The sequence below is a fragment of the Canis lupus genome, chromosome 6 (genome assembly GCF_011100685.1).
Source record: "Canis lupus familiaris isolate Mischka breed German Shepherd chromosome 6, alternate assembly UU_Cfam_GSD_1.0, whole genome shotgun sequence".
Classification (NCBI taxonomy): Eukaryota; Metazoa; Chordata; class Mammalia; order Carnivora; family Canidae; genus Canis; species Canis lupus.
In genome coordinates, this window is record NC_049227.1 from 69,594,422 (window position 1) to 69,609,543 (window position 15,122).

The 15,122-nt window shown below is 36.0% G+C and overlaps 1 protein-coding gene and 1 non-coding gene across 5 annotated transcripts in view; one reads left to right on the forward strand and one right to left on the reverse strand.

Annotated features, from left to right (window-relative positions):
• The window catches only part of MIGA1 (mitoguardin 1), an 87,610-nt gene that overhangs the window by 51,410 nt on the left and 21,078 nt on the right, over positions 1 to 15,122 (reverse strand). For all 4 annotated transcript variants that reach the window (XM_038541622.1, XM_038541620.1, XM_038541624.1 and 1 more), the window contains exons 5-7: positions 14,187 to 14,313; positions 12,264 to 12,397; positions 10,997 to 11,120 (exon numbers count right to left, since the gene is read on the reverse strand). In XM_038541622.1, the coding sequence (XP_038397550.1) occupies positions 10,997 to 11,120; positions 12,264 to 12,397; positions 14,187 to 14,313 (385 nt within the window). The remainder of the gene's footprint in view (positions 1 to 10,996; positions 11,121 to 12,263; positions 12,398 to 14,186; positions 14,314 to 15,122) is intronic.
• On the forward strand, positions 13,270 to 13,342 carry TRNAR-CCU. The gene has a single exon. It is a non-coding gene; the product is annotated as a tRNA-Arg (tRNA).

Sequence of the window (15,122 nt, forward strand, 5' to 3'; positions counted from 1 at the left end):
CATAAAAATAAAAAGCTTCTGCATCACTAAGAGAACAACCAACAAAACCAAAAACTACCTATTGAGTGGAAGAAGATATTTGCAAATGACATATCCAATAAAGGATTAGGATCCACAATATATAAAGAACTTATAGAACTCAACACCAAAATACATATGATCCAATTAAAGATGGGTAGAGATGTGAACAGACCATTCTCCAAAGATGACATCCAGATGGCCAAAAGACACATGAAGAGATGCTCAACATCACTCATTATCAAGGAAATGAAAATGAAAATCAAAATAAGATATCACCTCACACCTTTCAAAATGGCTAAGATCAAAAATACAAGAAACATCAAGTGTTGGCAAGGATGTGTAAAAAAAAGAATCCTTGTGCTCTGCTGGTGGGAATTCAAACTGGTACCACCACTGTGGAAAAACAAATAGAGGTTCCTCAAAAAATTAAAAATAGAACTACCCCATGATCCAGTAATTCTACTATTGGGTATTTACCCAAATAATATGAAAACTCTAATCTGAAAAGATATATACACCCCTATATTTAGTGCATTATTTATAATTGCCAAATTATGGAAGCAGACCAACTGTCCAGATGTGGTGTGTACACACACACACACACACACACACACAGGAATATTACCCAACCATAAAAAGAGAAATCTTGCCATTTGCAACAAAAACATGGATGGATCTAGAGGGTATAATGCTAACTAAGTCAGTGAGAGAAAGACAAATACGTACAATTTCACTCACGTGTGGCATTTAAGAAACATACAAACAAAGAAAAAAAGAGACAAACCAAAAAACAGACTCTTAACTATAGAGAACTGATGGTTACCAAAGAACAAACAGATGGTTACCCAGAGGGGAGGTGGGTGGAGGGATGGATGAAACAGGTGAAGGGGATTAAGAGTACACTTATCATGATGACCACTGAGTCACGTACAGAAATGATTAATCACTATATTATACATCTGAAACTAATATAACACTGTATATGAAAATTTTTTAAAATAAAACCTTTAAAACTTCCCAAAGAAAAAACAAAACAATTCTCTTTATATCTTCTGAACAATACACAAAAAAGTATGAACCATAAAGGAAAGACTGATAAATGTAAAATTAAAATTAATGATGTCTACCATTTATGTATTACTTGAAAGACCTCTTAAAGAGAAATGCATATGAGAATCATCTACTGAACTATGAAATATGAATGTATTTCACAATCCCAATCCCAAAGTTTCAAATTCAATAGTTCTGGAGCAAAGCCTAGGAATCCATGCTGTTGAAAAGCTACAGAGGTAATTCTGATAAACATTTTGTTAAGACCCTCAGACCACTGAGTATCTATACTACAGTGAAGCCACAGTATCAGGCATTGAAAAGGATAGAATTAAATACTCTACCTGCCCACAAGATTATGATCTAATCAAAAGCCTGGGATGTCTACATAAATAATTATTTACTGTCAAAAGTATTGAATTCCACAGAGAAAACCATTAAATGCCCCACAATTTTATATTTCATATGGGACTTCCATTCCCATCTTCTTCTGGGAAGCAGCTATACCAGATTAACACTTTAAATTACCCCTTCACCTCTTTATTTGCTCCTCCATATGGCAAGAACCTAAGTGCCATTAAGTAGAAGGAAATGGCACAAAGCCGTTTGTTTATGCATGGCTCTTGGTGTGCACGACCGTTCTCTTTTGAGTCTTCTAGAGAAAGGACTAAGTCTGCAAACCCATCACTTTGGTGCTGGGTCACATTCTCCTGAGCTGGACAGAGTTGGCAGGGATTGTAAGGCAGGAAGAGAATCTATATACAATTAGCTAAGTGTGCTAGGCATTTTCACTGCATTCACATCTTCTCTCCAGAGAATTTTTTTGAGGGGAAAGGAGGACAGTGTAGGAAGCCTTACCGTTATTTTCCAATCCAGACATTACCAAAAAAAAGTTCCAAATAAAGTTAAAACTACTGTTTAATCCACATTAGGCTCTCTTTTCTCAATTTATTCAGAAATCAAAGTCAGAGGAGTTTTTAAATGGTACCACTAAGACCAACAAATATTATGGAATAGAGAAAGGTACAAGAGGTTCCCTCTGGCTTAAAAAAAAAAAAAAAAAAGAAAAGAATGCACAGAGGAAATAGTTTTGAACAGAGATATATTCCATAGGCAGAAAAAAAAAGTGCTTCAGATCATGTTGAGTTATGCAAAGGAACAGTATCAGAAAAAGAATGTAAAAAGAACAAGAAAAATTTACTAAAAACTTAGAGTTGATTATATGACTAAAATCTTAGAAAAGATTTTCAGTTCTGAAAGAGATTTTTTTGCTCAGTTTGGCTGGAGTATATGGGAGAGTAAAACTAATAGGTCAAAAAAGTAATTGAGAACTTGGGAGTGACAAGATGGGAGCTCTGCACCAAGAAGAGAACTCTAAAAACTAGGTATATGTGTACCAATGGGGAGAGAAACCAGAAGAAGGAACCTAATTAGGAGATTACTAAATTCAAGAAAAATTTAATGAGGGTACAGAGAAAAGAGAATGAATGAGAGCTACACTATGGAGGCAGAATCAAGAGAAGTTGCTAAATAATTATACATGATAGGAAAAAGGTATATCCATTATTGTTTTTTGTTTTCCTCCTATGCATATGTCAAGATCAGGAATCAAAGAAAGCCAGTAATCTTAGCTATATCTAAAATAAATACTTTTACAAAGTATTTGTCCTTCAGGATGACATTTTCTTTTCGAACACAAAGAAAAAGTATATTTACAAAGAATATCTTCTTTACTTTCTCAAATATATAACTTCATTTTTTTAAAGTTTACTTATTTAATTTTAGTAATCTCTACATTCAATGTGGGGCTCAAACTCAGAACCCTGAGATCAACAGTCTTGTGCTCTCCTGAGCCAGCCAGATGCCCCTCAAAGAAGTAACTGTATTTTATTTTTTTTAAAGATTTTATTTATTTATTCATGAGAGAGAGAGAGAGAGAGAGAGAGAGAGGCGCACAGACACAGGCAGAGGGAAAAGCAGGCTCCACGCAGGGAGCCCGATGTAGGACTTGATTCCAAGATCCCAGGATCACGCCCTGGGCCAAAGGCAGGCACTAAACCGCTGGACCACCCAGGGATCGCTCAAACAAGTAATTTTAAACAGGACTTAAATACCTTGTTTCAGGAAATACAAATTTAAATTACTGATATAACATGAGAAGGATCAAATTAATTCCCAGACACAATTAATGTTGTCTGGAGAAAATGACTGAACAATATCATTGTAAAACAAGTTATGAACATGTGACACCAATCTACCTGTAACCATGAAACTTTAAAATAACCTTAGAACAGGCCTCATAAAAATGCTAGACTATAACTATAATAGGATAGCAAGTGTTTACCATGTGCCTGTGTTAAAATGATACATGTTAAGAGAGGCAAACCAGAAAAGAGACTTTTAACTATAGAGAACAAACTGAGGGTCACTGAAGGGGAGGTGGGCGAGGGATGGGTTAAATGAATGATGGGGATAAATCACAAAAATTCCACTTGTGATGAGCACTGGGTGTTTGTTGTATGTAAGAAATAAATCACTAAATTCTACACCTGAAACTAATATTACACTGTGTATGAACTAATTGGAATTTAAATAAAAACTTGAAAAAGGAAAAAAATTAAAATAAAATGATACCTATCATCTCACTTAATCTTCACAATTCTATAAAGTTGATCCTAATGCAGTCCTCCATCTTACTTATGAAGAAGCTGAGTCTAAGAACAGTCAAGGTTTGCTTAGATTTCTTAGCTAAAAATCCTAGAGACAGGATCTGAATCCGTTTGCTTAATTCCAGAGCCTATGTTCTTAACCATTAAGCTATATACGTCTATAATTGAAATCATATTGAAATTTTTTGGTTTGAACCTTCAAAAATTATAATAACTAAATTATGACTTAACAATTCTCAGAAAAACTACATATACACAACCATTTACAGATACTGTTACCTAGAAGTTATACACTAATGGAAATTTACACTAATGTTATTTCCAGTCTGTGCATCATCTCCACACTCTCACTCTGAGTTACAGTAGCAGGTGTACACAAAACATGCCAGAAAAAAAATGTGGTGACCTAAATTTAACTTCCAGTGCTAGGAGCATCACAGAATGGCATTTATGAGTCATAGGCTTTTAATATGTAGATATAATGTGCTGCCCTCTAGTGATTTCAATACCTTGCATTTAACACTGAACAGTCTCAATAAGGAAAACATTTTTTTATTATTAGAGAATTCAGATCTTCATCTCATTTTACAGTAGGAGTAATAGAACAAATAATTATTAAGCTCCAAGTAAATTTTTGATATGTAAAAGCAAGTATAGAAATACAGTTGGCCCTTAAACAATGTGAAGGTTAGGGACACTAACCCTCTATGAAGTTGAAAATCTAGATATAACTTTTGACTCCCCCAAAACTTAACTACTTAAAGCCTACTGTTGACCAGAAACCTTACCGGTAATACAGAGTTGATGAACCCATATTTTGTTTTAAAGATTTTATTTATTTGATTAATACATATTTTATATATGTATTATATACTGTACTTTTGCAATAAAATAACCTAGAGAAAAGAAAATGTTAATAAGAAAATCATGAGGAGGGACACCTGGGTGGCTCAGTGGTTGAGCATCTGCCTTCAGCCCAGGATGTGATTCTGGAGACCCAGGATCAAGTCCCACATCGGGCTCCCAGCATGGAGCCTGCCTCTCTCTCTGCCTATGTCTCTGCCTCTCTCTCTGTGTCTCTCGTGAATAAATAAAAAAAAAAAAAGAAAAAGAAAAAGAAAAAAGAAAATCATAAGGAAGAGAAAATACATTTACAGTACTGTCCCATATTTATCAATACATTTACAGTACTCTCCCATATTTATCACTGTGTATAAGTGAACTTTTGTAGTTCAAACCTGTGTTGTTCAAGGGTCAACTGTACATCCAATAATGATATACTAATTCAGAATGGTTAAGGAAATACCAGTACAGAACACTGCAAAAGATGAATTAGAGAATAAAGAGTGGTTACATTTTATGCAAGGAACTCATGCCTTAAAACGCTGCCTAATTCAGTTATTTTCCTATAGAAAGAAATAGAGAGGTTGAAGTAGATTACAACTACTGTGTTGTATTTCTTTTTTCAAGCATAGTTTTAAAGCACAGTAAATGACTATAATAAAAACATTTTTGAAGAACGCTTTTAAAACGTTTATAGTATTTGTAGGAAATTTTTTTGTATCACTACCCCTTCCCAGATGTTAATAGTATTTCCTATTTTAACACAGATGATAGCTGGCTTAGGAGTACACTAGTGGTTATAATTTTATTTTATTTATTATTTTTTTAAGATTTTATTTTTTAACTTATTTTAGAGAGACAGAAAGCAGGGGGAGGAGCATAGGGAGAGGGAGAGAAAAATCTCAAGCAGACTCCAGGCTGAATGCAAAGCCTGAAGCAGGGTTTGACCCCATGACCCTGAGATCATGACGTGAGCTGAAACCAAGAGTTAGCCAGCTGCTTACCTGACTGAGCCACCAAGTGCCTCAATGGTTGGACTTTAGAACCAGGTTGCCAGTAGTTTTTAATTTTTAAAATAAAAGTGCTCTTGCTTTAATTCTGCTTTTATTTTTTTCAGCATTAGTGCCAGTATTTCCAACATGTGCAGTACTAAACAGCAAGAACATCAGCAGTTATTTGACCTTTTCAATACTTTTAAAATTTAATTTCATAACACTTGGATAACAATATTACAAAATATAAAAAGACTTTAAATTTAACAAAAGAAGTAAAAATAACAGCAGAATCACTAAAACCACCTGCAGAAGTTTCTGAGCATATAAAGGACAATATGGCTCACAGGACATTTATAAAGGATACTAAGTATTTCTAGTTACCAGGTGAAGTAGCACCACCTAAACAGTTTATAATTCACCAGCCCCAATGCTTTGAAACTAAGTGATTCTTGATGAATTTTTAAAAAGTTTTTAGCATTTGCATTATTTAAAATTTTTAGTATAATGTTTTACACTAACTCAAATTTATGAAAACTTGACTAAAATTAGCTTAACAACAATCATACTGTATTTTTTAACAACTCTACTGAAATATAATTTACATAACATAAATCTCCCCCTTTTAAATGTACAATGCAGGGGCACCCAGGTTGCTCAGTCAATTAAGTGCCCAACTCTTGGTTTCAGCTCAGGTCATGATCTCAGGGTCCTGGGATCGGGCCCTGCATTGAGTCTTTGTGCTCAGTGGGGAGTCGGCTTATCCCTCTGCCCCTCCTCCTGCCCCTTGTGCTCATGTGTGCACTCTCTCTCTCTCTCAAATATATAAAATCTTTAAATAAACAAATGTACAATTTAATGAGTCTTAGTAAATATATAGAGTTGTGCAACCATTACCATAATCCAGTGCTAGAATCATACTATCCGTTTTTTCAACTGTTTTTTTTTTTAAGAGTATTTATTTATTCATAAGAGACACAGAGAGAGAGGCAGAGACACAGGCAGAGGGAGAAGCAGGCTTCATGCAGGGAGCCTGATGCAGGACTCAATCCCGGGACCACGGGATCACACCCTGAGCCAAAGGCAGGCACTCAACCACTGAGCCACCTAGGCGTCCCTTTTCAACTGTTATTAATTTCACCTACCTAAAGGAACCAAAAAATTCATAATACCAACAACTCAAAAGTGTTTGGATCTGCTATTTAAAAAAAAAAAGAGAATAGATTTAACTTAGTTTAAATAAACACATTGTTATCTAAAAAGAGAAATGCTAAACATACTGAAAGAATCGTGCTGAGGAAGATTTAAACTGTCCTCATAATCCTGTTCAGTGTTAACTTGGCAGACTACTATAGATAGTACAGATGTAAAATTAAGTAGAGTCTCTGTTTATATTTTGAACTCCAAATTAGTGAAATATGTTTTGCTGAGGTTCTGACACGTGTAACTTCTAGATCTAAGATGATTTACAAGTGAGAATAAAACCAACTATGAATACTTGATGGCAAATACTTGCCTACAAAATAACTCAGTATCAGCAATATTTCCCAAAAAATGTGAATTGGTATTAGCCATTTTTTTTAAAGAGGAGTGGGGGCAGGGGTACACGGAGAGAGAAAGAGAATCTTAAGTAGGCTCAATGCTCAGCATGGAGCTCAGTCTCACAACCCTGAGATGACCTGAGCCAAAATCAGAAGCTGGATGTTCTGACCCTCCCCTCCACATGCATGCATGCATACTTGCTCTCTCAAATAAATAGATAAAATCTTTTTAATAAGTAAATAAATACCAGCACAAAAAATGTCTCCTTACTTTAGCATCTATGGGGTTTCCAAGATGCCTGCTTCAAGATTATACTTCCTAAAGGACACTTTGCCAGTAGGCATACTCTACTCAGTTCACAATCACCCATTCAAGGAAGGGGTATCTGTCTTATAAGGTGGTGAGGAAATTTTGCATGGTGTTCGGAATATGAACTCTGAAGTTAGCCTGCCTGAGTCGAAATTTGGGTTCTGTCATTTAATAGCTATGCAACTCTATGGAAGTTACTCACTATCCCCTATTCTCTCTTTCCCCATCTAAAAAATGAGGATGATAACTCTATCTTATAAAAGTTATTGTGAAGATTAAGTGGGATAATTTTCACTCAGTGTAGTACGGGAGGAAGAAAAGAAACAATAATGTATCTAAGTGCTCAGCAAAGGGTCCGACACATGGTAACATGGTAACATGGAAGCAATGGCGGTGTTAGTTATTAAGTACAGGGGTAGAGGGGAAAGGAGATATATCAGATGACTGCTGAGAAATCTTCCAAATTTGAAACCTATCCAATTCTTAAGAAAAAAATTTTAATTTTATCAAATGGGACAAAGAAAATTCCAAAACAGTGAAGTATCCACTCAAATCAGATCATTACTTGGTTTAAATTCACCCTCAAACCTCTGAAGGCATTTATTAACATCTTTATTTATGACTATTAGCTATAAGTTGCCTCCCAATAATATAAATTAAATGTGTAAAATGAATTTGTATTTAAAGAATGAGGAGAGTTAACTTACATCTAAGCAATTTTGATCAATATCAACTAACAGATATAAAGAGGTACTCCCCTACCAGAATTTTGACCACGGATTGAGTTCTTTCATTTCAGAAGTTCAAAAATGAAAACTTGCAATAAGAAAACAATTTCCAAAGAACTCAAGAAGGAACTATAACAGCTTCATGTTAACTGGAATCTCTAGGGTAATAACCAGTCAGCTTAGAAGCCAGTGACAGTGCAGGTTAAGACATGGGTTAGGTTGGGAATTTATTCCAAACCTAAGCTAACCAAATTTATGGATTGATTATGGGTTCCACTCTAGAAATCCTATCCATTTAGGGTTCCAAATTAGCAACAATTTACTCAGAAACAACGTGAAGTCTCCAGAAACGAAACCATGTACCTAGGGGACTTCTTGTCCAGAAGCAATGGAACTCAAAGCAGACCTTTTGGGGCAGCACCTAAGAAATCTTCATAACCTAATAACCTGAAAAAACCTTGAAGACAGACTTTGCGAACCTTTATGGTCAGTAGAAAAAAGAAACTTTGGGCTGCTAAACAGAGCTGAATCTGAGATGTACATTACATGAGTAAGAAGTGTAAGAAGCACACACCTGGGCAGCCCCAGTGGCTCAACGGTTTAGCGCCACCTTCAGCCTGGGGGTGGGATCCTGGAGACCCGGGATCGAGTCCCATGTCGGGCTCCCCGCATGGAGCCTGCTTCTCTCTCTCTCTCTCTTCTATGTCTCTCATGCATGAATAAATAAAATTTCTTTAAAAAAAATTTTTTTTTTTTAAAAGCACACACCTCCATGATGCTCAGCATCACTGAGGCTGGAAAGAAAACTGCAGGTAGACAATTAGAACAGTGAGGGCAAAGCCTCCACTCCTAGAATAAAACATTAAGCCTTGTGGCTCTTTTCCTCTCTCTTCCTTATACTTATCATTTTTTCCTACTCCTTGATCTCTGTGGTTTTCCTTGCCATGTAACTATGTTCCTATCTTTTCTGGTTGTTCCATTCTGTTGTTACACTTGAATTCATTTAAAATTCCTTCTCTTTGTCCTTTCTGTCATTGTAAGAAGTTATGAAAGAAATTGTGTAGAAAGAGCGACGCCTGGGTGGCTCAGTGGTTTGGCGTCTGCCTTTGGCCCAGGGCGTGATCCTGGAGTTCTGGGATCGAGTCCCACATCGGGCTCCCTGCATGTAGCCTGCTTCTCTAGGTCTCTGCCTATGTCTCTACCTCTCTCTCTGAGTCTATCATAAACAAATATATAAAATCTTAAAAAAAAAAGAAAGGAAGAAATTGTGTAGAAAGAAACTGTAAGTATAAAAAAGAAGGCTTTGACAAATTCTATTTGTTGACATGAATATCACCCACTTCTTTTCTGGTCTGTAACCTCCACATGTCAAAACACTCTGCCAAGATAAGAGGAGAGAAACTACTAAAAAATACTCAAGCCTAATAAGTAATTTTGGTGACAATATGAAAAAGCAAAGAGCAAAATTAATACAAAGAGGCATCACATAACCCTAACATATAAACAGCAATTTTTTAAAGTTTATTTATTTTTTTTTAGTAACTTCTACACCCAATGTGAGGCTCGAACTCACAACCCAAGATGAAGAGTCACACATCCCTCCAACTGAGCCAGCTAGGTGCCCCTACATAGTAATTCTTAATTCTAATACGAAAGAAATCTTCACCGAAATTCAAAATACATAGATACATAAGCTTTCCTAAATGTAGACACTTGTAGTTTATATTCAGGAAAAAAAATGTGGAAGAACTTAACACTCCTTAGCTATTTTTATTTCTTATAATAAAATAACAATTCTCCTCAAACTTAAACAAATTTTTTTACCAAAAAGAGGTGCAATGTAATTTTGTATTACTTCATTCTTAGGAGCATTTACAGAATTCAAGGAAGCAATTTTAATCATTCATCCCTTTGAAAACATCACTTAAAATGACTTTTCAGGGACGCCTGGGTGGCGCAGCGGTTGAGCGTCTGCCTTTGGCTCAGGGCGTGATTCCGGGGTCCCTGGATCAAGTCCCACATCAGTCTCTCTCCATGGAGCCTGCTTCTTCTCCCTCTTCCTATGTCTCTGACTCTCTGTGTGTCTCTCATGGATAAATAAATAAAATCTTTAAAAAAAAAATCCTCTTTAAAAAAAAAAAAAGACTTTTCAAGGGACGCCTGGGTGGCTCAGCGGTTGAGTGTCTGCCTTTGGCACAGGGCGTGATCCTGGAGTCCCAGGATCGAGTCCCACATCAGGCTCCCTGTGTGGAGCCTGCATCTCCCTCTGTCTCTGCCTCTCTCTGTGTTCCTCATTAATAAATAAATAAAATCTTAAAAAAAAAAAAAAGACTTTTCAAAGTTCTTTTCCCTTTAAAACAGGAAATAAGGGTAATGGTCTATAATAATGCATGTCCTGGCTACTGATATGAAAATCTAGCCTGCAATTAAAATGGGGTCCAAGAAATAAAATTTCTTAATTATTAATTCTTAATTATTCTTAACTATTTGAAGTGTATGCCATGAGCTACATGCACATTTTTGAGGTGTGTCTCTACCCCATTTTTATTTTATTTTCCTCCTCTCTCCAACACGTGGACTGGGATTCTTTCAATTAGAATATAATTTTAAAGTCACGATCCTACCTAGAGTAAGCACTTGACATTATATTTAAGGGCATTAAATTCACTCTAGAAAAATAAAACTGAAAGAAAATAATCAGTAAATATGATAGAACTTTTTTCTCTTGACTATTTTCTAAAAAATATGTAGCCCATATTAATATACTTAAACAAATGATTCCAAGAATATAAAAGAAAAAATTTACTTGTTTCATAAAATCTATATAAAATATCCAACTTACCAATATCATTAACCAGGGAATTAGAATCAGATGCCCCCAGGGTAGCTTCAAACTCCTCTTGGAGACGATATGCTCTTTGCAGCAGAGCTTCAAGTTTATGGATAAATTCAGTACTAATAATATCCTATGAGGAGAAAAAAGTACATACAGCAAATATTAGATTGTAATGTTAAAATCCTCAGTAACTTCCACTTTTTTTTTTAAAGACTTTATTTATTTATTTATTCATGAGACACATAGAAAGAGAGAGGCAGAGACATAGGCAGAGGGAGAACCAGGCTCTCTGTGGGGAGCCCGATGCAGGACTCAATTCCAGGACCCCGGGATCATGCCCTGAGCCAAAGGCAGACACTCAACCACTGAGCCACCAAGGTGTCCCAAGACCTTCCACTCTTAAATGAAAGGCAGAGAAAGTGTGGGATATGAGGAATAACTATTGGGTAGTGACAGCACTGGATTCTAGCTGAGCCTTTGGCAAGGTCACCTCAGTTCTTGGGGATTTAGCTTCTCTACCTGTAAATATAAGGTGTGGGACTAGATCAGGGCTTTTCAAAGTAAGATCCTGGAAGAGCAGCATCAGTATCATCTGAGAATTGCTAGAAATGCAAATTCTCAGGACCTAATCCACATACTGAATTAGAAACCCAAGTCTGTTTTAATAAGCCTTTCAGATGGTTCTGATGCATGCTCAAATTTAAGAATCACTAGCCAACAAGGTGCCTGGGTGGCTCAGTCAGCTAAGCTTAGTCTGCCTTCATCTTGGGTTATGATCCCATATCCTGGGATCTAGTCCCATGTGGGGCTCCCTACTCAGCTAGGAGTCTGCTTCTCCCTTACCCTCTATCCCTCCCCCCATTTGGGCACGTTCTCTCACTCTCTCAAATAAATAATATCTTAAGAAAAAAATCATTAGCCAAAATGATCAATATCAGTCTATTTAAAAGTCTATGTAACTTTTATGAATATAATACCATTTAATTAATCACAAAGTATAAAACAGACTTTTAAAAATCCCCTTAGAAATCTTATTAGCTTAATTCCATATATTCCTGGAAAATCAGGGAACTTGATATGAATTGCAAATTTGGGATTCAACAACTAACTGAACAGAAAAAGCCCAATAAGATAATAACCCTACATAATCCCAAGGGGAGCAAAAAAGCCAGTTTTATTAAATGCCATAAAAAGCAAGTACACTGAATCAACATTAAACATTGTTCAATTCTTCCAATTTTATAAAGGCCACTCTTAGATAAATCACCCTTACATCTACACTTTCTTCAGCAATGGCATCTCCTGCACCCAATTTAATAGAACCACAGGCTTCATCTTCAGCCTGTCTATTTCGAAAAGTGAGAGCTTGCTCCCATCGACGCAGCGCCTCTTCAAACAATTCCATACCTATGAATTAAGAACAGAATAATTGTAAGTAAGAAAAAGCAATAGCAAAATAAAATTATTTTAGGCTGAAGTCTTTTTCATATAGTTATCAACAATGGCACAGTCTGACTGTAACTTTGGCACTAAAGAATAATTTTATGTTCACCTCATTTCATAGCAGAATTTTAATTTCCCAACATATTCTAGGCCTATAATTCTAGTCAACCAAAAATCAGAGAAATGACCGATATATCTTCTTTTTTTAAATGTAACTCAAATTTATATCCTGCTTGGGATTTTTCTAGAACAGCGTCATGAGTTCATCAAAAGTCCAACAATGACTAATTTTTATATTCACACAACTATCTTTCAATATATCCTCCTAAATTAAAAACGTAGGTAAATAGAAGAAACTAGTTGATAAGAAGCTATCAGGTTTATAAGAGGTTGTCACAAGGAGAGAGTAAAGCTGAGAGGAAATAGGATAGTAAGGCTAAATAAAGGTTTTCCCAACTTTTTTTCCCCCACAGAATGTTCCTTAAACTACATGATTTGTAGTTGGATGGATAAATTGCTGGGTCAGTTGTGATTTGGATGGATAAATTGCTGGGTCAGTTGAAAATCTACAAGACTTCTGGAAAACCCATCAAGAGTTACAGTTCAGGTAGAAATTCTATATCTTCCCAGCTAGACAGCTTTATGGGGAAAAAAAGGTGAATATGTGATTCTTTTTCTCCAAGTTAAAAAAAAAAAAAAAAAAAAAAAAGTCTTACCAAAATAATTATATACTTCAAACAAAACCAAAATATTCCAACATTCAAGACATATAAAATATTCCAATATTCTAGACATATTAATGAAAAAGATCTTTAAAAGCTACTTAATTTAGGGGTGCCTGGATGGCTCAGTTGGTAGAGCATATGACTCCTGATCTCAGGGTCGTAAGTTCAAGCCCTATGTTGGGCATGGAGCCTACTTAAAATAAAATAGGGGTGCCTGGTTGGCTTAGTTGGTTAGGCATCTGACTCTTGGTTTTGGCTCAGGTCATGATCTTAGGGTTGTGAGATCAAGCCCTGCACTAGGCTCTCTTCACTCAGCTCAGAATTTGCTTGAGATTCTCTCTCCCTATCCCTTTGCCCCTCCCCCTGCTTTCTCTCCCTCTCCCTCTCTCAAATAAATTAATCTTAAAAAAAAATCAACAAATCAGGTTAGATAAGTGTAACAGATTGAATAGTGGCCAAAAAAATGTCAGGTCCTAACCTCTGGAACCTGTAAACATTACTTTACAAAGAAAAGGGGTCTTTGCAGATGTGATTAAATTAAGGAATTTAACATGGGTGATTATCCTAGATTATTTGGTGGACCCTAAATCCAATCACAACTGTCCTAGTAAGAGGGTGAGGGAGATTTGGTGCGCACAGAGGAGGTACTGACTAGAGATTGCAGTCACATGGCCATAAGCCAGAACCTATCAAAAGCTGAGAGGGACAAGAAACAGTTACTCCCCTAAGCCTCCAGAGGAAGCACAGCTCTAATGATATCTTGATTTCAGCCCAGTGATAATGATTTCAGTCTTCTGGCTGCCAAAAGTCTGAAAGAATACATTTCTGCTATTTAAACAACTAAGTTTGTGGTAATTTGTTAGAGTATCCTCCAAAAACTAATATAGTAGGTTATGTTATGTACACTAGATTCAAAAGATATAAGAACATTTCAAAACTATGCTGTTTCCCTTAGAATAATTCATCATTCTTTAGTTTCACATTAAATGAGAGTATAATATCTTAAAACTTTATTATGGTATTCCTACCCATCAAGTATAAGTTCTCAGGAGTGGTCACAGGAATATTCACAAGTTTAATATCATCTTCATCTGCTTTGTCCCAGGAGTTAGAATTGCCGCAAGCACAGCTATGACAAGAATTGACACTCTGGACCTAAAATTAAGATCAACAGAGGTTACTTCAAAATGCCTTTTGTGATAGTATTTTGTAATCTTTTGTACTTACACATTATTTACATAACCTATTCCTGGTAAAACAACACATATAATTCCTACCTGAAGAAACAAATCTAACTATAGTCAGTCAGGAGTCATACCTTAAATATTTTAAGCCTTTGTTTGTTCAAAAATACACAAATAGGAGAGTATTTCAAACAAAAACTAGTTATTTCTCTAAAAAAAAAAATCAGGTAGTTATTTTTATAGTTTACTGTTTTATTAAGTATTTACTTATTAATTTTATCCACACCTACTTTGGTTAGAGGTAACTAGCTTATTTCCTTTTCAGAATTTATTGGCAATGCTGATTCTCTGCGAAACAATAACTGAAACTGAAAAGCCTTTACCATCATCCCTTCTCTAGCAAGGTGCACTGGGCCAATCATTTCAGTCACCTCTATGCAAATGACTCCTAGTCTCTACTTCCAGTTCTGTCCTTTTAAATTAAACCTTGGGATCCCTGGGTGGCGCAGCGGTTTAGCGCCTGCCTTTGGCCCAGGGCGCGATCCTGGAGACCCAGGATCAAATCCCACGTCAGGCTCCCGGTGCATGGAGCCTGCTTCTCCCTCTGCCTGTGTCTCTGCCTCTCTCTCTCTCACTGTGTGCCTATCATAAATAAATAAAAATTAAAAAAAAAAAAAGAAACAAAAATGTTTTAAAAAAAAAAAAATAAAATAAAATAAAATAAAATAAACCTAGGGGCGCCTGGATGGTTCAGTCGGTTCAGGATCGGACTTAACGATT